At 44.0% G+C, this 24,275-nt stretch overlaps 1 protein-coding gene across 1 annotated transcript in view; it reads right to left on the reverse strand.

The window, feature by feature from the left end:
* The window catches only part of PRKG2 (protein kinase cGMP-dependent 2), an 856,172-nt gene that overhangs the window by 124,768 nt on the left and 707,129 nt on the right, over nt 1-24,275 (reverse strand). Inside the window, exon 13 of the mRNA XM_085643209.1 lies at nt 21,044-21,133. Coding sequence (XP_085499335.1) covers nt 21,044-21,133 — 90 coding nt within the window. The remainder of the gene's footprint in view (nt 1-21,043; nt 21,134-24,275) is intronic.

Here is a 24,275-nt window from a genome sequence, read left to right on the forward strand (position 1 = left end):
GTGGTAATGTATCAAGAAGGATGGTCGCAAGGGAATGCACAAATGCGGTAATGCGCTCCTGCGCTTACCGTGATGAGGAATGAACAAGCAATGCCCCCAAAGCAACAACAAAGGCGGTAATGCGTTCCTGCACTTACCGCGGTGAGGAATGAACAAGAAATGCCCCCAAAGCAACAACAAAGGCGATAATGCGCTCTTGCTTTTCCACGGTGAGGAATGAACAAGAAATGCCCCCAAAGCAACAACAAAGGCGGTAATGCACTCCTGAGCTTACCGTGGTGAGGCATTTCGATATGTCCAACATAACAAACAATAGCTGTAACGCGTTCCTGCGCTGACCGCAAAGTTCTTGTGACAGATCCCCCAACGTGAAAGGCGGTAGAGCGCACCTGCGCTACCGTTTTGTGGGAAAGCTCACTGTCCTGGCTTGGCAACACGCGAGTGTGTTTGCCATGGGGGAGGAGGCTGGGAAGGGAAACAGCACGTCGCGCTCCGGCGCACGTTTTCCCCATCTTGGGAAGCTCTAGGCAAGGTTTACCGAGAATGCCAGGGACTGGTTAGGTGCGACAGTCCAGACGCGCTCCTACGCGTCTCACCATAAAACTGCAGCAAACATGGAAGAAGAAGAAACGGCTCCGGACTCGTTCGTGAAAGAATCAGAAGCACCTGGGGCTCGTAACTGCTGCTATTTAAGCCGCAACGGCTGGAAGTGCCCTGGTGGTGCCCTGCGGTATGTTCCCAGGTTGAGGGCACTAGAACGCCGACTCGAATGTCCCACACACACTCATACGGGTAGGAACGGGAAACATGACAATTACATACTGTGTTTTAATTTTTGTCTCCCCAGGCGCGTCCTCCATTGCTTGTTTGTAATTATTGTGCCCTGAAGAAGGTGAGACCCATACCCAGGTCACCCACTGAAACGCGCGTCGGCGCTGGAGTCTCCCTGTTAACTTGCTGTTCCCCATTTGTATTCATCAATATGTTGAGTTAAAATTGAAGTCCAAAAATGAATTGTACTATCAACTGTTTTTGCTCACTTGTTGATTAATTCTGAAATTGACTCACAGGCTCCACTCTAACTGACTTGACAGAGCTATTATTTGTCACATGTGGAGAAGGGGGCTGTGTCTCCATGTATGTATATTGTTAATTGGAAAATTGTGAACCCTTATTTTGCAGGACATTTGAGTATGTATGGGTATGATTTTGTATGAATGATTGTGGGTGTGTGATGTCGGATGCACTTGGGTTATTTATGGTATAGTATTTATTATGTTTTCATATAATTGCAATATTATATTTATTGAATAAACTTGATATATTTTTTGGTATTTGTGTTTCTGTGGATTACATTTTGTGAAGGCCAGTGTTTCATGCTTTATTATTATCAGTGACGATTAGCACTTTAGATGATATACACAGGCAGAGATATTTTGTTTTGATGGCATTCCTCAGTTTCCCCTTTTTTCCCTGCCTGTTATAGTGTCAGGGGCCCCCTTCCGTGTGAATGGAGGCCATTAGTGCATCTTGGTCATATTGGAACCAAAAGTATTTATGAAGCAGTATGACTACAAGGCTTAAAAGGGCTAAATTTCAAATTTGTTGATGATCAGTAAAGTCTGTGAAACGTGTCATGAAATTACTTAAATATATATTGTCCACAAAGGATAGACAGGAACAATTTAAAACAGTACAACACTTCCACTGGCTAACTTTATGGATTGCGTAGTGTTGCAAGTAAAGGGCGTAAAATGATCCTTGTGAGTGAGTATAAAGAAGCATTGATTTGTACCCTAGTAGAGAATGGACATGTACGGTAACATGCCCTCGTTCTGATTTGGCCAGTAAGATCCAATATGTGTGGTACCTCCTAAAAAAAAAAATCCCATCCCCAGATGAATCTCACCAGGTCAATACCAACTGATATTTATTGGGGGGAAAAGGGCAGGTAAAAAACAGTGAGGTAAGCAACAAAATTTGAAGGTTATTCCCCATTATTAGGTAAAAATGGTGAATGGGCGATATTTATCAGACATGATAAATTGTTACCCAATGGAGTTGGATTTTATCAAGTGTAATAAATATTGCATCAGTTACCGACCAACCAATAATGATGGACAAAGAGGATGCATGAAGATATAGAAAAGGCCTCTATTGATCTAAAAACTGTATCATTGGTTAGCTTCTGCTCAGAGGAGGCTTCAAGCAAAGAGGTGGAATCGGTCTAGCCAACCCATGTCCATGGACAAATAACAGTCCTGACACAGCTTGCACAATTTGATATTTATTAATTTCTAAAGTACCCAAATCACCCCCAAAGGGGTATCTCCGCGCTAAGGAGGAGCTGCAGTAGGCTGGGGAGAGAAAGGATTAGAACAGTCCAGTTTTGAGGAGCATTTTGAATTAAAGGTGATCAGGGCATTGTCGAAGCCGGATAGTGAGTTGATTCTGATAGAAGGGGGCTGGGTGAAAGAAAGCTTTCCCACCCAAGCGCGATTTTTTTGAAACGCGGTACAAGGAGTAAAGATTTAGCTCATGAACGTAGGGATCTGGGTGGCAGGTATTGATTGAATTTTCCTGCAAGATAGCTGGGACCTTTGCTGTTCAGTGTCTTATGCACAATACAGCATATCTTAAATTTGATCCGTTTGCGTACCGGGAGCCAGTGAAGCTGTTGTAGAAGAGAGAGAGAGGCAGTTCTGGTGGGGGCATTCGAGACAAGGCGGGCCACGGTGTTCTGGACTACTTGTAGTCTGCTCAGCAAGGACTCATTTGCTGAGATCAGAAGGGCATTACAGTAGTCCAGGCGGCTCAACACCAGTGCCTGAATGAGAGTTTTCCGTGTGGTCAAAGGAAGGAAGGGGAATATCCTCTGTAGAAGGATTAGCACATGAAAACAAGAGCCTACACTGGCTGCAACGTGCTCCTTCATTGTCAGTTTCTGGCCCAAGCGTATGCCAAGGTTCTTGAACACTGTCTTGGGATCAGGGTGGTGCCTAGATCATCTGGCCACCAACCTGGGGACTACAGCAGTGATGTGACTACAAACAGCATAATCTCGGTTTTCCCAGCACTAAGCTGGAAGAAATTATTCCTCATCCAGCTAGCGATAGCGATCATGCCTTCCGAGAAGGTGGACCGGGCATTGGGAGTGTGTTTGTCAAATGAGAGTAGTAGCTGAGTGTCATCAGCATACAAAATTGTTGTGAAGCCCAGTTGCCTGAGTAATCCTGCTAATGGAGCAACATAAATGTTGAATTTGGTGGGACTGAGACACGATCCCTGAGGTACTCCTTTAGTCAGTCCAATGGTCTTCGAACGGAAGGGGCTCAGGTTAATAGTCTGAGTTCGGAGGGAGAGAAAGCTCGACATCCACTCAAAGGCTTGTCCTTGAATTCAAATTTCTTTAAGTCTCCTGAGCAGAATCTGGTGAGAGACTGTGTTGAAGGTAGCCGGCAGATCAAGCAGCACTATTAGTACTGCTTGTCAGTTGTCCAGGGACTGCCTGATGTTCTTGGTAACAGCACTCAATGCTGACTCTGTGCTGTGCCTTGGCCTAAATCCAGACTGAGATGGGTCAAGGCATCCAGTGGATTCAAGATAGTCAGATAGATGTTTGTTGATATGTTTTTCCAATATCTTACTCAGGAGAGGCAAGAGGGAAATTGGGCGATAGTTAGATAGGTCCTCCACGGGGGCCTTGATATTTGTACAGATGGGAATTATTTGTGCCGCCTTCCATTCAGCGAGAGATTGAGGATAGAGCAAATTGGGGGGTATAACTGTTTGGGGAGCAATGAGGAAGTTTTGGCTGGAATAATATCCAAAGGGGGAGCCTGATTTGACTGTATTCAACAGTGACTCCACGCCACCAATTGTGAGAGGGGGGACGTTTTTCAACATATGCACATTAGTCGGAGCTGGAGGGCAGCAGAATGCAGTATCATGCTGAAGATTCCCGACTGAGGTGATTTTATCGTAGATCAGCTCACTTTTCTGTGTGAGATGAATAGCTATTTTATCATAGAGTGCTTGGGAGGGGGCCTCCTCATTATTACAGGCCCTCGGGTTTGTAAAGGATTTAAGAATTTGGTACAAAACTTTGGGGCACTCCCTGCCTAGTTAAGTTGCAGCGCAATATGGGCTCTGCATGCAGTTTTTATGTTTTTGTGATATTGAGCCAGAGCGATCTTTTATCTCTCTTTATCCTGTGCATCATGGGAATGACGCCAGCGCCTTTCCAGACTTTTACAAAAACGTTTTCCGTCCGTAGGTTAGAGGAGAACCACGCTGTCGGGGGTGCCTAGCCAAACTAGGGCACTGTTTCAATGGGGCCAGCAGATCAATGGCTGTTTTTACTGTGGAATTATAACGAGCCAAGCATTCCTCAACATTATCTGATTCAAGGTTCCAGAATGCCTGGATTGTATCCTGGAAATGATCTGGAGTGATTTTATGCCACTGTCCACGGAGGCTGTATGGGGCAAAATGGGGTGCGTAGTATACCCTGGGGCCCTTAATTTGAAAGTCGATTAATGAGTGGTCGGTCCATGTAAGTGGACAAGGAGCTTTGCAGAAAATACTGGGAGAATTGGTCAAGATAAGATCTAACGTGTGTCCTGCTGAGTGTGTCGGACTGTCATTGATCTTACCTAGTCCTAGAGTGGCTAAATCTGTCAGGAGCATAGAGGCATCCTGATTGGCAGTGCTCTCACTGCATACACTAAAGTCCCCTAATAGCAGGAATTTTGTTGTAGAAATGATATGGGGGGCAATTGATTTCATTAGCTGGAGCGAGAAATCAAGGAGGGGGCCGATATACGAGAGCGCATTTCCAGCTATGTTGGGGTAGCAATTCAATTCTAAAGACTAAAATTTCAATTTTGTTATTGAAGCATTGCTCAAGTGGTTATCTATCCAACCTTTGACTACGGTAGCCACCCGGGAGTGCCACTGCGATAGCGGGGGAAACAGCGTTTACATTGCATGCGCTACAACGCATGCGATTACAACGCAAGCCATTAAATCGCAAGTCGTTTCAATGACTTGCTGTAGGGAGCGCGCTAAACTAAGGAATAGTATAATTTACTATTCCAACACCTTCCCTACTGTTGCACACGCTGAAGATGGAATAGTAAATTATACTATTCCTAAATCCCGCGCGCCCTCTACAGCAAGTCTTAGAAACGACTTGCAATGTAATGGCTTGCGTTGTAACAATGCGGTCGTTGTAAGACCCAGTTGTAATCGCATGCGTTGTAGCGCATGTGATGTAACATCACATAATCCGATAGCAGGGGTGGAACTAGGTTTAAGCCAGGTTTCTGTCAAGAATACAATATCGGGATTCTTGGAGGCAAGTAAATCCCAAATTTCAACAGGGTGCTTGGGCAGGGATCTTACGTTGCTCAAAAAGCCGTTCCAACCTTGGCCAGATTTGCCAGTATAATTTCCCGGTGAAGTCTGGGAATGAGTACCTACATTGGGGGGGTATTTACCCTTGCCTAGGTCAGATATCATAGGATCTATGTGCTTCTGTTCAGGCTTCAGGCTTTGAAATTGGCAGGACTTGCACGTGAAGGGCCCCTCCATTACAGGGAAAGCCCCAGGAGTTTCATGTGCATGATTAATGCATTTACCCAAACTGCCCCGTCTAATATTAAGGAGTTCCTGGCTTGAGTAGGAATATTTCTGCCTCATTCCTAAATCTGATAAGAAACATGCAGGGGTCCTGGCTCCTGACGACGGCTGGGCGCGGACGGGCGCAGACAGTCTTGCCTTTGGCATGCCTTTGGCAAGCCAGCGGCATGCCTGATGCGTGTGTCCACTGCGCGTCGTGCCAGACATGGATTTAAATAGTGGAAGAGAGCAGCTAGACTGCTAACCCCCAACTCAGCCCGGAAGTGAAGAAATGACTGTATCTGCTATCTCCCTCCACACAAAGGAGAACCCGCGGTGGACCAAGGAGAAATGCGGAGTGCAGTGAAATGTAGCAGAGACAGTGAGTACTTTTCAATAAAATGCCAAAAAGCTTTTTTAAAATAGAAGATACTCCTAATTTACGCAAGTTAAAATAATATCCTCAGCCTTACTGTAGCGCGTCTGCACCACACGTCTTTCGTCACAAGGAGAATGGTACAGCCCTAATCCTAATGGTCTTCAGGCCCCCCTGGAGAGCTGTGCTGCTCTGCTGGATTCTGTGCCATAGTATGCTTCTGGTCAAAATGTTAGGGAAAAACATTCAAATGCTCTACTATGGTTCAATTCAGTTATTATGATCTGCCTACCTATGCGTTTCCAGGCTTTTAAGACAAGCAAAAGGAAGTGTCTATTTACCCAGCCACCGGCCAAATAGTACAAAATATTTGCTATTTACTCAGTGGCTGGCATAATAGTACATAATTTCTACTGTTTAGCCAGCCACAGACTAAATAGTAGAGATGATGTATCATTTGACCAGCGGCCAGATAAATAATTTGAAGGAGGACTTTATTTAGCCGGCCATATAGGAAAAAAGGGATTCCAGGCAATGGTAGTGTGGTGGTCATCTTCTGGGGGGCTACAACATGTGTGAAGCATTTGAAAGTAAGTGCATATTCAATGCATAATAGTTTGCATGAGGTAAGTGCATGAATTAAGCTAAGCTGTTTACAGATAAAAAACCATAAAATCAATATTATGTTATTTTAATATTCAAATATGGCATGTAGAAATCAAACTTCAGGGATATGGCACACAGATATTTTGTGCGTCAGTCAGGGAATATGTGGCTGTCAGCAAAAAATGCTGAATATGGTTTTAAAGCATGTTACATACATGTTTTATTCACTCATGAGTATACATTGGTTTTTTTAAGTTCATGATACTCCTTTTGATGATTTTTGAAGGCAGGGCTCTTTTTGGGCTTCTTATGGATGGCCTTGTGCTAGCTTTAGGCTTCTGTTTAAGGGGAGTTGTGCTTGCTCACTATTTCAAATCTGGCAACATAGCAGCAGCCAACAGGAGCAGCAAACATGGAATGCAGACAGAATGGTGGTAGCTGGGCCCCATTAGAAGTAATTGGTGCTTGGGGGTGTAGTGCATTGAGGCACTTGCAGGAGGTAAATTGAGTGAGACACTATAATGGGGCTCCTGTGGAATGGGGAAGTGAAAGCAGAAGACAGGTAAGCAATGCATCTGAGTATTTCACAGGAGGAGTTCACTCTACTGCCTGTGAATAAACACAATTTTTCACACTATTCGCAAAGCAGAGTAGGTTTAGAGCATTGGTGCTTATTGGTCCTATGCTATGAGTGGTTCCTTCAGCAACACTGACATTTTAGTCACCTGCACAATGCATCTTGGGAATCGTAGTTTTGATTTTTAACATTTTAAGCAGTGTTTAAATAGGCAAGATCCTGTCTCTACTGAGCCCTTATGTCTGTACTTGAGAGTGCTATCCCAGCAAAAGAAATCTGGAAGCCAAAAAACACATAAATCTCTGGGACAGGCTTGGAGGCGATACCTGACTAAGGTCATTGTGGAGTGGGTGCTGGGGAAAGAAGCAGTAGGAGGAGAAGGATGAAAAGTAGATAAATAGGAGCCAAGAGTGGGACTACTAGGAGGGCTAGGATGACCAGAGCCAAGAGCACCAGGTCAAGAAGAATCAGACCCACAGAGACCTAATCTAAGAGGACCTCGATTACCAATGCCAGAGGGACCCAGAAACAAATAGACGATGAGGTAAAGGAACCTGAAAAACAGCACTTGGGGTCCCAGGGCAAGAAGAACCAGGAGAGCCAGGAGGATATGGAACAGGAGGATCTGGACCCAATGGGCAAGGGCCCAAAGGAACAGAAGGACAACACGTAGAACAAACAGAAGGCCCAAGGAACAGAAGGACAACACGTAGAACAAACAGAAGGCCAGTGGCGGCTGGTGGAATTTGAAAATGGTGAGGCGTAAGAGTAAAACATGAATTATTGCGAGCAAGTGAAGCAAACCGGTCATTTAGGAGACCGTTCCGGGGGTGACAGTGCCTTTGGTTAACTAAGAGACAAGACAGTAGGCATCTGAACCCTGTACGTGGCCCAGATTCTAATAGAGCAACATTATAGTCTAGTGAATAAAACACAATATGTTTATGTACAGCTTGCATTCTAAATTAAGTATTTGAAGCTGCTTTCATGTGTGATAGTGAAGAAAAATGAAAATAAACTATTTGCCTAAGATCACATACTTTGGAGAGGGGTAGCTCAAATTAATCCAGTTTTTATGGTTTCACTTTGTACAAATCAACCAATAAATTGATATCTCTTTGCCTCTCATTGTTACCTTAACTTTTAATGTTTTCTCCTCTGTACATGATGCTGGTGAACTCTGAAAGTGGAGAGCCAAAAATATCTATCCTAGCTGGCTTTGTTTGGCTTGTCCCAGCTAACTTCTTTTTCAAAACAATTGGCGAGAAAATGTGCTTTTTACTGCTTTATTCTGTCATAAGAACATTGTTTGCTTTGCCTCTAACATACATTATTTAAAATGTCAAAAGAAAAGCTTTTTTCATTCTCCTCTACCATTAGCTCCCATCAGATAAGCAATTCAAAAGGCCTGTACATAACTGCAAAGATTCACACTTGCATGCATGCAAGTGTGAATCTTTGCAGTTGTGTACAGGCATTTTGAATTACGACTGCGAAGATTCACACTTGCATGCTTGCATTGCACTCTGACACGCACATATTTAAAGACAATGTGTCTTCAAATACGTGCGTGACAGAGTGCAATGCAAGCATGCAAGTGTGAATCTTTGCAGTCGTGTACAGGCTTTTTGAATTACAACTGCAAAGATTCACACTTGCATGCTTGCATTGTACTCTGACACACACGTATTTAAAGACAATGTGACTGTGGAGAGTTGTACTGGAAATAAGAGCAGATAAGGGTTCAGAAGAGAGATGTAAGAGGCCTGAGGGGGGAATTAGGAGTGATGGCAAACCCTGAAAGTAGATGACGTTGGACAAAGACTCAGCCTCTATGGCAGCTTGACAGAGGAGGCTAAGAATACTAGTACTCACGCTTTCGGCTAACAGGTGCAAAGGTGTTGCTCCGAGAGGTGTCTCTCGACTGCAGGTGGTGAAGGAAGAAGGAATATATGTCACCGAATGCTCCCAGCTTCGATGCAGGTGAGTCAGAAGTCGATGGGCCGGCCCGAGTGAGAAGACAGAGGGCTGCAGAGGCTGAAGGGTCACCAGGAGGCAAAAGGCTTCAGCAATGGTTAAGAATTTAGGCACACATGGCTTACTTTGCCCACCATAATCCAGCCTCCTATTCTCAAAGGCTGACAGTAGCAAGGGTCAGCCAGTCAGAAGAGGAGGCGGGATCCTGGAAGGACATTAACCCACGTAGCAAATCCGGGCGAGCTGATTTCTTGAACGAAGCCCTGGAAATACTGCTGCTTTAGGCAGTGCCTGACTGCCCTCACCTTTTTCTCACAAACACACATTGCGCATATGGGTTTTGGGCGGTATTGAAGTCGTCCACCTCACATGCGCTGTGTGTGTTTGTTTGCTGCTGTGGTGCACCGCTACTTAGAGGCTGGGCATTATGAGTGCCTCAGACCGTCTTCCACTCTCCTTCATCTCCTTCCTCCAAGACTAGCGGGGCTCCGCTCCCAACACCCTCATACAGGAACTGCCCCTGCAGAAGGCCCTGGCCCATATTAAAAAGGAGGGCTATGAGGGCATATGTACACCGGCTAGGACCTGAGAAACGAGGACAACCAGGGCCAGGAGTGGCAGACCCAAGTAGACAAACCAAAGAGGACCAGAACCAGGAGACCAATGGAGAGAAGGACCAGAGACAGGAAGGCAAGACCACAGACATCAGATTAAGAAGGACAAAGGGGTCAGAAGCAAAAGGACCAGGAAGACCACAATGAGAAAGGACTTAGTCTAGCAGGACCTGTCAACCCTATATTAGAATGACCAGGTGGTTATAAAGGATGTGGAGGACTAGGTCCAGTGGGAAGAGGATCAGAAGGTCCAGGAGTGTCAGACTCAGGGGGGTCCTATACCAGTGTGAAATGTTCTACATGAACCATGGTGACCCACAACATGGGAACTAGGAGGACCAATGCCAGAAGGATGAGGAAGATCAGACCCAATAGGACCATTGCTAGGAGGACCATGATAGAGGGGCCCATGGTCAGATGGACAAGAACAAGTAGAATACTCAAACCAGGAGACCAGAAGTACTAGTAGGAGTAAGATAGGGCAGGAGGACCGGGGACTAGGAGGGCTAAGGAAACCAAAGCCAATAGAACTAGAACCAGAAGACCCAATACATCTTGACGGCCAGACAAAGTTGTACCAGAACTAAGACTAGGACTACATGGACCAAGGTGACCAGGATCAGAATGATTAGAACAGGCAAACCAGGGAACTAGTTAAACCAGGGGAGCAGGACCAGGAAGACTAAAGGACGAGAATAAGTGCAGGGAAGATGAAAAGGTTCAGGACTAGGATCCTGTGAAACAGGTGATCCAGGATCCAAATGACTAGGAGCAGAGTACATAGGAATGATGAGCAGTCAAACCAGGGCCAAGAAGTACAGGAAGAGGTTGGGCCCGATTCACAGAACTAACTTAAGACAAAATCCTAAACTTACTACTTTTGGTATTCACAGAAGGCATTTAGTAGTAGTAAAGTTAGGATTTGGTCTTAAGTCTGTCTTAAGTGTGTCCTAAGTTTGTCTTAAGTTTGTCTTAAGTTTGTATTAAGTCTGTCTTAAGTCTGTCTTAAGTCTGTCCTAATTTTGCCTTAAGTCTGTCCTACTACTTTTGGTATTCACAGAATGCATTTAGTAGTAGTAAAGTTAGGATTTTGTCTTAAGTTTGACTTAAGTTTGACTTAAGACAGACTTAAGACAAAATCTTAACTTTACTACTACTAAATGCCTTCTGTGAATACCAAAAGTAGTACATTTAGGATTTTGTCTTAAGTTAGTTCTGTGAATCGGGCCCGAAGTTCTTAGACTAGCATGATCTAGAGGTCCAGTAACATCTGAACTAGGAGAGACTAGGATGATCTGGAACAGGACAAGTTACTGCAGAACCATGCGTGCAAGGAGCAAGAGGACGAGGGCCAGGAACAGAATGACAAGGACTGCGGCGATCAGGACCTGAAGGGCAATGGCCAGTATGACCAGGATACTACGATAAGCATGAAAGGGATTGCGTAAACTGGGGGGGCAGTAACATGGGTACCGAGAAAACTGGTGCAAGAACACTAAGTAAACTAAAATCATCATGATCAGGAGGACCGGAAACAGGGCTAAGAGGGTCACAAATGTCAGTACCTAATGGACATAGGCCCGGATTACCAAGTGGGGCAGAGCAATCATTACAAGTAGCAGAACCAGGGTGAGGAGGATCTGAGGTAAGAAGGCCAACTAGATTCTGAAAGACTAAGTAGAATGGACAGTGGTGGGCAGGAGGACCAGGATCAAAATGACCAGGATCAGGGGGAACAGAACAATGAGAGCTTGCATAAAGAGCACCAGGATCAATGGTTGCAGTGCCGGTAGATTAAATGGACAAGGAACAGACCAAGGAGAACAAGGCAACCAAACCAGGTAGACAAAGACTAATAGAGCTAGGACACAAGAAGCAAGATGGACCAGGACCTGTGGCACCAGGGCTAGGAGGCTGATGGTGAGGAGAACCAGGAGAAGGAGACTAGGCCCAAGAGGATCACAAAGGAACAGGGCCAGATGGGCCAAGACTGAGGGAGCCAGGAAGGACCATTATGGCCAAAAGGCACAGTTTATTATAACAAGCATAGAAGGACAAAAAGGATCAAGACCATAGAGACCATGTCTAAGATAGGAGGTGGGTCAGGTCCAGGTTAACTAGGTCCAGGAGAACTGAACCTATGAGGAAAAAGAGCAAGAGGATTAGGGACAATGGGCCCAAAATCTCGAGAAGGACAAAGACTATGAAAAACAAGAATAACATGCCCTTGGACAGGAGTGCCATGTAGCTGAGACTAAGAACACAGGCAACCAAAGCCAGAAGGAAAAGTTCCAAGAGGACCAGTAAATAAAAGAGCAAGAGGACCAAGAGGGTCGGGGCAAAGAGAATCAGGACCTTAAGAACCAGGACTAGTAAAACCAGGACCGGAAGGAAAAGCAGGACTAGGATGATCACAGCCTGGAGGTTCAGGCCACAGGGCTAGGAACAGTATGGCCAGGAAGATGAGCAAATGGATGGCCAGGCCCAGGAGCACCAGACAAAGGAGGACCATGATGAGTATGTGTAGCAGCACGAGGACAAGCAGCAGGAAGACCAGGGCCAAGAGGAACAGTACCAGATCCAGGAAGCGAAGATCCAGGCCAATATGACCAAGGACTAAAATAAGCAAGGAAGACGAGTAGGTCAGTGCAAAGAATACCATGAAGGCTAAGACAAGAGCAAGGAGGATTAGAAGGATCAATGAGGCCCATTAGGACCACAAACAAGAGGAAAAGGAAGCTTAAGTCACAGAGGCCCGAGTATCAGGACCTGGCATACCAGGACATGCAGTACCAGAATAAGGAGGAAAAGAGAACAAATAAGACCAGTATGACAGTAGCCTGATGACCAAGCTGGGTGGCTGAAAATGGCTAAGAACAGGAGGATCTGAATAAGGAGGATCGGGATAAAGTGGACAAGTTAGTTCAAGATGACATTGAGCAGGATGTCTAGGGCCAAGAGTCTCATGACATGATTAAGGAGAACCTGGAGAACTAGTCAGGTCAGGATTAGGTCGACTAGGGCCTTTAAGACCAGGGACCAGAGGGTGAAGAATTAGGTTGACTATAAGAATCAGTATAAGCAGGGTCGGGGACAGGGCTTGGAGGACCAGAGTGGAGTAGAGCATAGGAAATGGGGTAATAGGATCAGGTTGGTGAGGATCAAGGGGACCAGGACAACCAGAGCCATGAGGACTAATGGGACCAGACTAGGACTAAAATGACCAGGCCCAGCCCTAGAGGACCCACTAAGGACGACCAGGGGCAGTGGAGGCATTAACAGGTGGACCACAGGGACAAGGACAATCACGATGACCTACACCAGGAAGTCTAGGCATGTCAGCCCTAGGAGAACCAGGACAGGAAGACAAGGTGGATAAGGACCCAGCAGACCAGCAGGATCAGAATGAGGGTCAGTAGTACCAGGTTCGGGAGGCCCAGGAAAGAATAATACTAGAATGAACCAGGAGCAGGGCCAGGAAGACCAAGGTCACAAAGAACTACAAACAGGGCCCCCATATTTAGAAAAATATGAACCTTGGTAAACAGAACTAGTAAGATCACGGCTAGTATGAGGATCAGGAAAACTAAAACAACTCAGAAAAGATGGGATTGGAACAGGATTAGGAGGAGGACCGACGCCTAAAGGCACGAAAGTACTTGAAAATGATGGCTGAAGACCAGGAGCAGGAGGACACCTACGTAAGCCTAGGCCACGTGTATTAGGATATCCCTTTTGTAAATGGTTCTTAGTCATGCTTTTTATACTTTCAACACCCAGAAACCCCTACCTCGTCAGCCCACATATAGAACTGGTAAGGATTTGCTGAAAAATCAGAGCATACAAAGTGAATAAAAAGCCAGGACTGTTACACACTGAGTGCAGAAGACATAGTCTGATGCTAGCACAGTAGTCCGGCAGTGGATCTGAGGGCATAGGAACTGAAATTTACAGAGGAGTTTAAATATGGATGGGTCAAAATGAGTGTGATCTGTGAAGGATTGCAGAATGGGTTTGAGGCATTTTTCGCTTTCGCTGTGTGCTGTAGAATGCAGATGTTTCTCCTTGTTATGCCTCACTTGGGAGGGATTTTGCTTGTAATAAAGTAATTACTTGGTTCTATTTCTTAGTGAATCATTTTAGGGGTGTATTTAAACAAATTGTACACCAACAGTAAATTTATCAACAAGAACAATCTTCAGATAAAGAGTACACACACGGGAGTTCTTTTTTTGTGAATAAAACACAAATCTTTTTATATATAAATCAGAATAAAAAGGAGTACAAAAGAATCATTGATTTGAGCAATAGGTCATGAAAAGCGGGTTAAATCAGATCCACATTTCATCAAAAAACATCTATTTCAGTATAGTTTTAACAGAGACCAATCTCATCGTTGAGAAAATAATCAACTGCATTTATCGAATATTACGAAAATAGATGATGGAGTCGACGTTTCGGTCTTGAATGGCAGAAGTCCGTCAGACCATCTTCAGGACAGTTAGTTATAATAACTGTCCTGAAGATGGTCTGACGGACTTCTGCTTTACTTTATCAATTTATCCGCCTAAGCCCTCAAGGGTATATTGGGCTTACCCTCCATTCGGTGCTGTTACTTGGGAGGGTGCGCCATTTTGGCATAATCCCAGGTTTACTCACCTTAGTAAATCTGGTATTGCATCAAAATCTATGGGTGGAGGCATGGGATTGTCCAGGCTACACCCATGGAACGCCTTCTCAACACAGGGTAACGCAAGGCAGCGATTTGCTCTGCCTTGCGATACTCTGGATTTACACAAGGTGGCTCTGCGTGGCTTATTAAATCCCCTTTGAGGGCATGTGGTGTCTTGACTCACCATTTGTGATGCAAGCACATTGCAAGCCCTTTGTAAATCTGCCCCTAAGTGCATAGTCGTAAGACGCCTTGTGTGATGAAAGTCTTAGTGCATGAACCAGTGGGATGTAGTTTGCATGACGAGATGGAGAGTAGATAAAGCTTCCCTACAGAGTGGACATGTATTGACTGCATTTCTGTGGCTAGAGGTTGGAGACTGTTGGAACTGTCAGACTTAGGGGGCTCTTTCCCCAAACCTTTTGCCTACTTACATCACATTTCTGCTGGATTTTGCTGTTGTTGGCCTTAGGACTCTGTGCACTTTACCACTGCTAATCTGTGCTAAAGTGCTTGTGCTTACTCCCTTAAACATGGTTTGATGGGCATATATCTAACTGGCATATTTAATTTACTTATAAGTCCCTTATAAAGTGGTATACCATATACCCAGGGCCTGTAAATTAAATGCTACTTCTGGGCCTGCAGCACTTATTGTGCCAACCACCTAAGTAGCACATTAAAACATGTTCCAGGCCTTCCATTGCAGTTTGAATGCCGTGTTACACTGCCATGCAACTTGGCATTTAAACTCCCTTGCCAAGCCTTAAACTTCCCTTTTATTACATATAAATCATCCTACTGTAGGCTCTAGGTAGCCTATAGGGCAGGGTGTTGTGTAATTAAAAGGATGGACATGTACTTCTACGTTTTAGATGTCCTTGTAGTGAAAAACTCCTAAATTCCGGTTTCACTACTGTGAGGTCTAACCCTCTCATAGGACAACATTGGGGATTCTTTATTACATTTAATACCCTGTCATTCCTAAATGGGAGAAGGTAATAAAGTATTGGCACACGGAGGCAGCAGGCTTGAACATGAGTACTCCTTTATTTATGAATGATAACGATAAGTATACAGCCTAGAAATACAAAGCCCAGGAGAGGGCATCCAGTCCCAATGACACCCAGATGTCCCGTGCTCCAACATTCCAGTCAGGCTCACCTAGAAGTCTAGAACCCCCACATGTCATACCTACAGTCACGCATATACAAAACACAGTCTATAGCACAGGTCGATATATCATGTCTGGTACCTATGAAATTATAATGATAAACCCTCAATGATGGTAAAGTCAGACTTTTCATTATAATTTTAAAAATAGCACTTTTATAAAGTTGCCATTTTCCTGCCCTTAACCCCTTTGTACCTGTAGCCTGGCCTGGGTCACATGACTGGGTGTAACTGACACTTAAACTTTGTGAATTCCTCCCAGAGAGTCATACAATAGAGGTAAGGTGTGCCTGAATGAGACTTCTACTGGCAAGATGGAGGGTCAGAGCAGAGCCCAGCCCCACTTACACCTGCATAGCTTGTGCTCTGCCTTCACACAAAGGGCTTAACGATTCTGTATTGTCACTGCAGCCAGCTTGGAACCAAGGCAGGGGAATCAGGAAATTCCATGCACTTCAAAGAACCTTTTCAGAATTTTCTCCCACCTTCCAGAAGACAGGCACCAGGGTACAAAATAGGACCTTCAGACCCACTCTTCAATTCACCACTCGACCTGCAGAAGGACTCTCAAAGATCTGCCTGCTGCTGTGACTTGCTGTGCACTCCACCAAGCTACTGCTATACGTGGAAGGACTGTTTTGCTGCCTAAAGCATGCCTTGAAGCCTCAGAGACCAGCCCTGCATCTTCACCTGCACCCAGGACTACCAGAAGTGACTCCATGGGCTAGTTTACTGGCCTCCTGTTCAGATCCACAGGGACACAAAAGGCTCCCACCATCATGAATCCGCACCTGGACCCAGCCTGCATGAGTCCTAAACCCCTAGTGTCCCACTGGTCCTGAACCCTTGGTTATGGTCCTAAAGGTACCCATTTGACCAATTTTCAAAACTGAGGATAAACACAATTTGTCCCAAAAGTGCTCTGAGAACCAGGAGGAGACTAGGACCAACCTGCTCACTTATCTGTCCGAGGTACATCGCCAGACAGATTGACTTTGTGGCTTCTCATGCGACGTTCTTCTCCACAGCAGCACATACGTTTCAGTGGTCCTTCGCCAAAGGGGTATCCAACCTCATGGACCTGTCTTCAGCTACAGCCCTGTGCTTTGTCCCTCTGGAGTTTTTCAACTTCCATTTCGCAGGCAAAGTCCAAACGTAGAAATCTTCACTGCGGCTTCGGCCAAAGGGCAAATGATGACAAAGCTCCCTCCTCAGACAGCTCCTGCAGCCTTCCACCCCTGAACTTTTCCTTCTCAGACAATTTTCTTCAGCAATTTTTTATGTCGAAAGGTAAGCTCTGACCCGACCAAAGCCACTTCTTGTATCTGAAACGTGCTCCATCACGGTCTGCCTTAACTGTCAACTTTGACTCAGGCTCGCACGACTGGATGTCCGCAATTGACGCTTTGATCTTTTAGGCGCTAGATTTCACTTAAAACTTTGAAAATCCACAACTCCAGTTCTACTGATTTTTGTTGTTTTGTTGTCAAATAATTTTTTAGAATTTACTGTAGTCTTCTAAATTTGTTTGGGATTTTTTTGTGTTGTTTTCATTTTACTACTGTTTGTGTGCTGCATACATACTTTACACATTGCCTCTAAATTAAGCCTGACTGCTTTTTGTGCAAAGAAAACCAGGGTTGAGCACAGGTTAATTTAGTCTCTTTTTGTGGTTTAACCTGCAAGGGATTGTGGCTGTTGCTTGACCAGGACTCACAGCCCAGTCAACCAACAACTCAATTTCCCACAGAGACCCAGAACATAAGTGAAGGAGAATAGAGAAAATGCTACAATAGAATTGTGTGAGGCCCATCTTTGAAAAGGGCTGCTAATTAGTTTGTCATGAGTGACAACATACGATAGATGGTAGAAGTAATAGGTTGGCCATAGGTTTCTCTTGTTAAAGGTTTGAAAGTTTATAAGCAGGGCTGTCCTTTTAGCTGTGCCTAAAGATTACCCAGAAAGACTGATAACAGACAGGTGCTGAGATCTCATGCTTTATTGTGTCCTTGTTTTGGATACTTCTGCTTGGAGCCAGCACTATTGTTACTGCTTATGAGAACCATCACCTACCACACAGGTTGTGTCTGTGGGACAGCCAGAAAAAGCTATTTACACGAGGAATACCCCAAATCAGTACTGAAATCTCAGCTATTAATCTACATCCCATCTGGAAAATGCGTATTAAAGTGGAACGGTTAAATGATCGATAGGTAGATCACAAGAATGGTGGTATCAAAATGTCTCTGTATATTAAATATCTTACTTTTCACAATATTTGTAATAAAATCAATGACTAAGGGCCTTATGTAGGTAAATTACATTTACCACTTCATAAATACCGAATTTTACCGATTCGGTATTTATGAATCGGTAAATGTAATGTAGGTAAAAAAATACCGATTTGGTAAGTGTCGGTATTTTAGAATCGGTATTTACCAATTCGGTAATGGTAACCTGTATCTCATTGAATCCTATGGGCCAGGAGGCCCATAGGAATCAATGGGAAGCCAGTTACCATTACCGAATCGGTAAATACCGAATCGGTAATGGGGGGAGCTCAATCAAGGGTGGCAGGGTGTCACATTGACACCCTGTTGCACCCCTGATTCCTGCATGTGTGCACATGTGGCACACATACATGCCCTAAGGGCATGTGTGTCTGACACATTGCACACTGCAAAGTGCACAAAAATGCTTTTTCACACCTATTCGTCATTTACCACCAACTATTAGTTGGTGGTAAATAACGAATCCACACAACACCCACACACTCCCCCTACATCTCATTTCATGATTCGGTATTTACCGAATCGGTAAAATTACCGCTTCGGTAATTTTACCGATTCGGTAAATTACCGAATCATGAAATTGTCCCCCTACATAGCAAAAGCCTAAATACCGGTCTGTAACGGTATATTTACCGAAAATCGGCCGTTACCGACCGGTATTAGGCTACCTACATGAGGCCCTAAATGTCTTAAGTTTTAGAAGTTCCATTTCTTCTGTCTCTTTGATGCCTATATGCCTTTCTCTGACTTACTGGGAAAATTAATTCATATTCCAATGACATTCAGTTCAATTAACTATGGTTCCATTACCTTGGCTTGTGGCTTTTCGACACAATACTTCCTCTGATGGCCCAACAAAATGCAGGCTGTCAAAGGAAGGACATTATACCATCTACCCTATTTCGAGTAAAACCTGTCTGTAAATGACTGGAAAAAAATGTAATGACCCAGCCAGCCTGGAAGAAAACTCCTGGCATGCTTTGTTTTTCAATACCAAACGCCTGCTTTGGGAGTTTGTTTTTGAAAAACAATATTTAAAAAAGGTTTGCTAGCTGGCCATCATCTTTGACTGTACGGTCCTTGAAATGTTTCATGTATAGACAGGAACTGCCATGACATCAGTTGCTGTCAATGTAGAGAGTTATCCACAGGGCCAGTGGACAACTGTAAACTTATGACGTCAAAGCTATTGTCCTCCACCATCCTGATGAAGTTAACTCTGTCCTTGAAACTCTAAATCAGGCCTATAGTTTCTCCAACTTCTGTCATGAGATTAGAATGACGCCTCTTAAATATACTATGTTGGTCACTTCAGAAAGAGCCCTATGCAATTGTTTCTATTTTAATAAAATCATCCTAAACATTAGATGGCTTTATGCTACTGGAATATAAGTTTTCCACTTCTGGTTTTACTTTTACAAATCATTGTTTCCAGGAGTTTTTGTCTGATTTGATTACTTGAGCTGAAACATAATTAATCATTTCAGAATGTACTGACTTGCTGTAGAAAACGAGGTGTTCTCATAACATGAATCCTTTTGGTAATCCAATATCTGGCCCTTGTACATTCCCATGGCTTTCTGAATAAGAGCGAGTATGTAACTTTAGAAGTGGAAACAGATATAACTAGTCCTGCAAAGGTTCTAATCATCTTTATCATTAGTAAGATGTGCAGGTAAATGTAAAAGAGCATTTGTGTATCACGACACAGCTCCATTAACGGCCTGGCCTCCCAAGTCACTATCTCTTAGCCCACAGTGAAATGGAGAGGCATTTTGTGCCATGTATGTCAAAATAACTTGGACACATTCAAACATTTGACATGTTTAGACCTTTAAGTTAGTGCTTGCATCTAAGCCAGTTTCAGCCTTAAGGGCCTGATGTCACAAAATCATAATGTTTGTCACCACAAAGGTACTTATCATTATGTACAAAACCCTTTTTATGAATTGGAAATTTCCTTAGACTAGTAAAAGGACTTTTGCAATTGTTTCTGAATTGCAAATAGGAAGGTTCATGAACAGGGTTTTAATCCTCCCCTTTTCAATTAGGAAAGCAATTTATTGATAGTTTGTGCTTGCAATTGCTGTTGCAAACCATTGATGGACTAACGGCCCCGAAGTGAGATGGTATCTAATTTGCAAATGGGAGGGTGCCTATGAGGACAGGATGTTGGCAGCTGGCCAAACAGTGCAGAATCTCTACTGTTTAGCCAGCAGCCAAGTAAATAGTAACTTTTTTCTGCTATGTGCAAGGCTGCCAGCCGGACACTGAAAATCACTACTATTTAGTGAGCAGACTGGTATATATTTAAGTTTTCCTGCTATTTATATAGCTGCCAGTCAGACAGTTCAGAATCTCCACTGTTTAGCCAGCGGTCGGGTAAATAATGAAGTTTTGCTGCTACTTCACAGCTGCCACGCGCACAGTGAAAAATCTCTATGTTTTAGTCAGAAGCCATGTAAATATTTACGTTTTCCAGATATTTGTCAGGCGCAAGCCGGACAGTGTAGAATCTCTACTGTTAAACCAGCTGACGGGTAAAAAGTGGAATTTTTCTGCTATTTGCACGGCCATAGGCCAAACAGTGCAGGATCTCTACTATTTAGCCAGTGGATGGGTTAATAAGGACGTTTTTCTGCTATTTGAAAGACCGCCAGCCAATCAGTGCAGATTCTCCACTACTTAGTAAGCAGGTGGGTAAATAGTGAAGTTTTTCTGCTATTTGCATGGCCATCGACCAAGCAGTGCAGAATCTCTAATATTTAGCCAGCGGCAGTGAAGTTTCTATGCTATTTTCACGGCTGCCAGACAAAAAGTAAATAACTTCAAACATTTAGCCATCAGCTGAGTAAATAGCAGAACAAAAGTCACTTTTTTACCCGGCGGCAGAGTAAATAGCTGCTACCAAAGAAATAGGGTACCTAGTGCAGACAAAAGACATGCATGTATGAAAACAAATCGTTCCCTGTTGACCAAACCCTGTCACAATGAAGGGAGGTTGAGAGCAAAAGGTTCGCCATCAAATGCACCAACAAATCTGCACAAGTTCAACATTCGTGAACTCATTCATAAACAATTCGATTGGCATCCCCCGTGCAGGTCTTGCCTTTTATTTTGTATTTAAGTACCTACCTGTCTCTTAAAATGCTCCACAGCTCTCCTCCAAGACAAGCCTCCAGCAGCATGTACACATATTTGTTATCTTTGAAAGTGCGATATAATCTGGGAAAAACATAAAATAGTAAAAATAATTATTTCACTTTTACATTGGTTAATTTATTCAGTTTGCCAGAAGCTTAACAATATAATACAAATTATTCATGATACCATCAGACCACATTTTACAATATTTCAGTTCCATATCCACCTCATGATTGAACACTCCAAATATAATTTTAGTACATTCATTAAAACATTTCTAACTATTCAGCAACACTGCTTTACAAACCCTTAATAATAAAAAAAGAGTTTCTCTTCGTCTGTGTAGTTTTCAAAATGAAGAGGTATTTTTTTAAATCTATTATTTACCAGGGGTCTAGCAAAGGACAATGCACTGTCATGTACGCCAGGGTTCCAAAAGTCAAGCTCCAATATAAAATCTTACCTGTCACGGAATACCATGAGAGCTCTCATGAAGTAAGGTGGTTTTGTACAAACCCAATCTCAGTTCAGGCAAAGATTTCCGAAAAGCCATTGCAGGGGAGCCTCTCAAATATGGCTGGAACCTTCCATATTTTTCATAAATATGAACTACAGCATTGGATGTTGGCAGCTACAAAGAAGACTAGTGGTAGAGGGCCGATATGAATGGTATAGACCTTCTTCTCCAACATGCCAATGTTTGTTTTTCTGTTTCTCGCTGTTTACTTTAGAACATTCTACCCTCAATGACAAAATGTTCCAGTAGCTTTACAGCTTGTATGCCTCAACTGTAGAAGTTATTAAAGTCTTGCCTTCAGCTTTGGTGTATACATCTGAAAAAGACACTAAATAACTGGCCAGACCCTCGGCAGTGGACTATAATCCTGTAGAGGGCCCTCAATAGGAGGTGACACAGCTTTTTAGTCACATGTAAACACCATTATGTCTCCATATTGATATACCACCTTTCTTAAACAACCTCTTGTGTCATCTGAATATAATATTTGTTCAATGGGATGGTATTGCAAAAATGATGTCGGCCTTGCCTGCTCCATGCTCCCTGTTGTACAAAACATACCTTGCCAATCAAAGTCAAGGTGACCCAGTGAGCAGAGATCTGTTAAACAACAACAAAAACTGAGAGGACATTAATATTAAAGACACGCCCCGATTGATCAATGAGGATTAGTGTGGCTTTATACCCGGTTGTCATACTGGCATGAATTGACGATGGTTAACACATATAAAGCATGAGGTGAAACATAGAGATGAGGAGCTGGCCCTGGTGTCGATAGATCTTGCAAGGGCCTTTGACACGGTTGACTGGGGGTACCTGCTGGAAGTGCTGAAGACAGTAGGCTTCGGGCCACAGTTTTGCTGATGGGTTAAAATACTGTACACAAAACTGCGTGTTCTGGTCTGAGTGTGTCGAGCTCGATAGGAGGACTGGGCGTTGGAGTGGGGAATGTATCAGGGGAGCCCGCTCTCACTGCTGCTCTTTGCCCTTGTCATCAAACCGCTGGCGTGTGGGTGCGAGGAGACCTAGAACAATGGGGCATCTGGATAGGTGAAACATCGCACGTAATCTCTTTGTATGTGGAGGACGCCCTCTTTTATATAGCCTCTCCTCGCATGGATTTACCCAGGCTGCTGCAACACTTGGTGGACTTTGGGGAATACTCTAAGTTGTGTCTCAATCAGCACAAATGCTTGCTCTTCCCTCTGGCACACATGGCCACCCTGCCTCTGAGAGTCTCCCTGATCTTGGGATACGATGAGAACGGCCACATTTTAGATACTTGGGCATGCAAGTGGCGCTTGAAGGCAACCAGCTGATGCACCTTAATGTGGATAGGGTCAAAGATACGCTCCGACGTTCGGTGACCTTTTGAAGCCCGTTGCCACTCTCATTGATGGGCAGATTGGCAGTGTCAAAAATGGTGATGCTGTCTCGATGCCTGTACATGACACAGAACTCTCTGTGCCTGGTTCCCAATTGGATATTCAAGCAACTGAACTCTGTGCTTGTGACATTGCTGTGGGCTGGACGGCGAAGTAGGGTGGCATTGGGTACATTGACTTGTCGTTACGAAGAGGGGGGATTGGAGGCACCTAGACTGCACATATACCAATCACGTGATGCACTTACAGCACGCGTCCTGTTGGTTAATGACTGAGACAATTGGGAGAAAAGACTGCTGGCACGACGAGCTCATCTGGATAAACTACCGGTGGCACTGATGCAGAGCAGGGGAGTATCGGACGATATGCCCTACATAGTTCGGCACACTGGGAGTATCTGGCAACAATATGTGGAAATGGTACTGCGACGTGCCCCGTTCCACAGGGAGCTTCCTATATGGATACTTGCCCCCGTGCGGGAAATGGGCTCACATATGTCATTTTAGGCAGTGCCGGTTTTAGCACTGGTGGCACCCTGTGCGACAATGTTGGCACTCCCCAATGACCATCTCTGCCATGGGTTCCCTCACCACCACCCTTTAACAGTGCCCCTCAAGTTTCCAGAACAACTGTCTCTCAGATTCATTTAGTTTTATAGCACCACTCATACCAGTGTAAAGTGTCAGAGCACTTTACATCACACACACATTGCACAGAGACAATCATAGGTTTGTAAATCAGTGTATAGGAAATGTTCCATCAGACAGGACTACAAGGTGTAGTGTAGGAGTAACATGTTATCGATACTGGTAGGCAATATAGTTTAAGAGTCCTTATTCTGGAAAAGCACAAATTCAGAATTTAAAATGTAATGCCAGTGCCGACCAAAGAGACATGCGCATTTTAAACTTTAGTGCACAGCTCCCTGCTGCTGCCACTCGGCAGCAAAGGCCCCGCCCCGTCCTGACACTTAGTTGGGGCCGGGTTGCTGAATGGTAATAAATAAACGTTATTACTATTTTATTTTTCAGCTCTCTGGCTTGTGGGGCGACACTCCTCTGCTCAAATGGAGGAGCAGGCCCTGATTACAAACTAGAAAGAAAAGTGTTATGGGAAGTCGGATTACTACTGTTCAGATCACGTTTAAGGATTATGTTATTTTTTAACTGTTTTGTTTTCTTATTTAAAAGGAGGATGATGTTATATGTACCTATACTTTTAGTTATTAGGTATGTATCCACTATTATAGGTATATAAACTCGTTATATGTATTAGTCATTCTACCAATGCTCTCTGCATTTGTCATTGAATTCAATGATGT

The sequence above is a fragment of the Triturus cristatus genome, chromosome 2_2 (genome assembly GCF_964204655.1).
Source record: "Triturus cristatus chromosome 2_2, aTriCri1.1, whole genome shotgun sequence".
Lineage (NCBI taxonomy): Eukaryota > Metazoa > Chordata > Amphibia > Caudata > Salamandridae > Triturus > Triturus cristatus.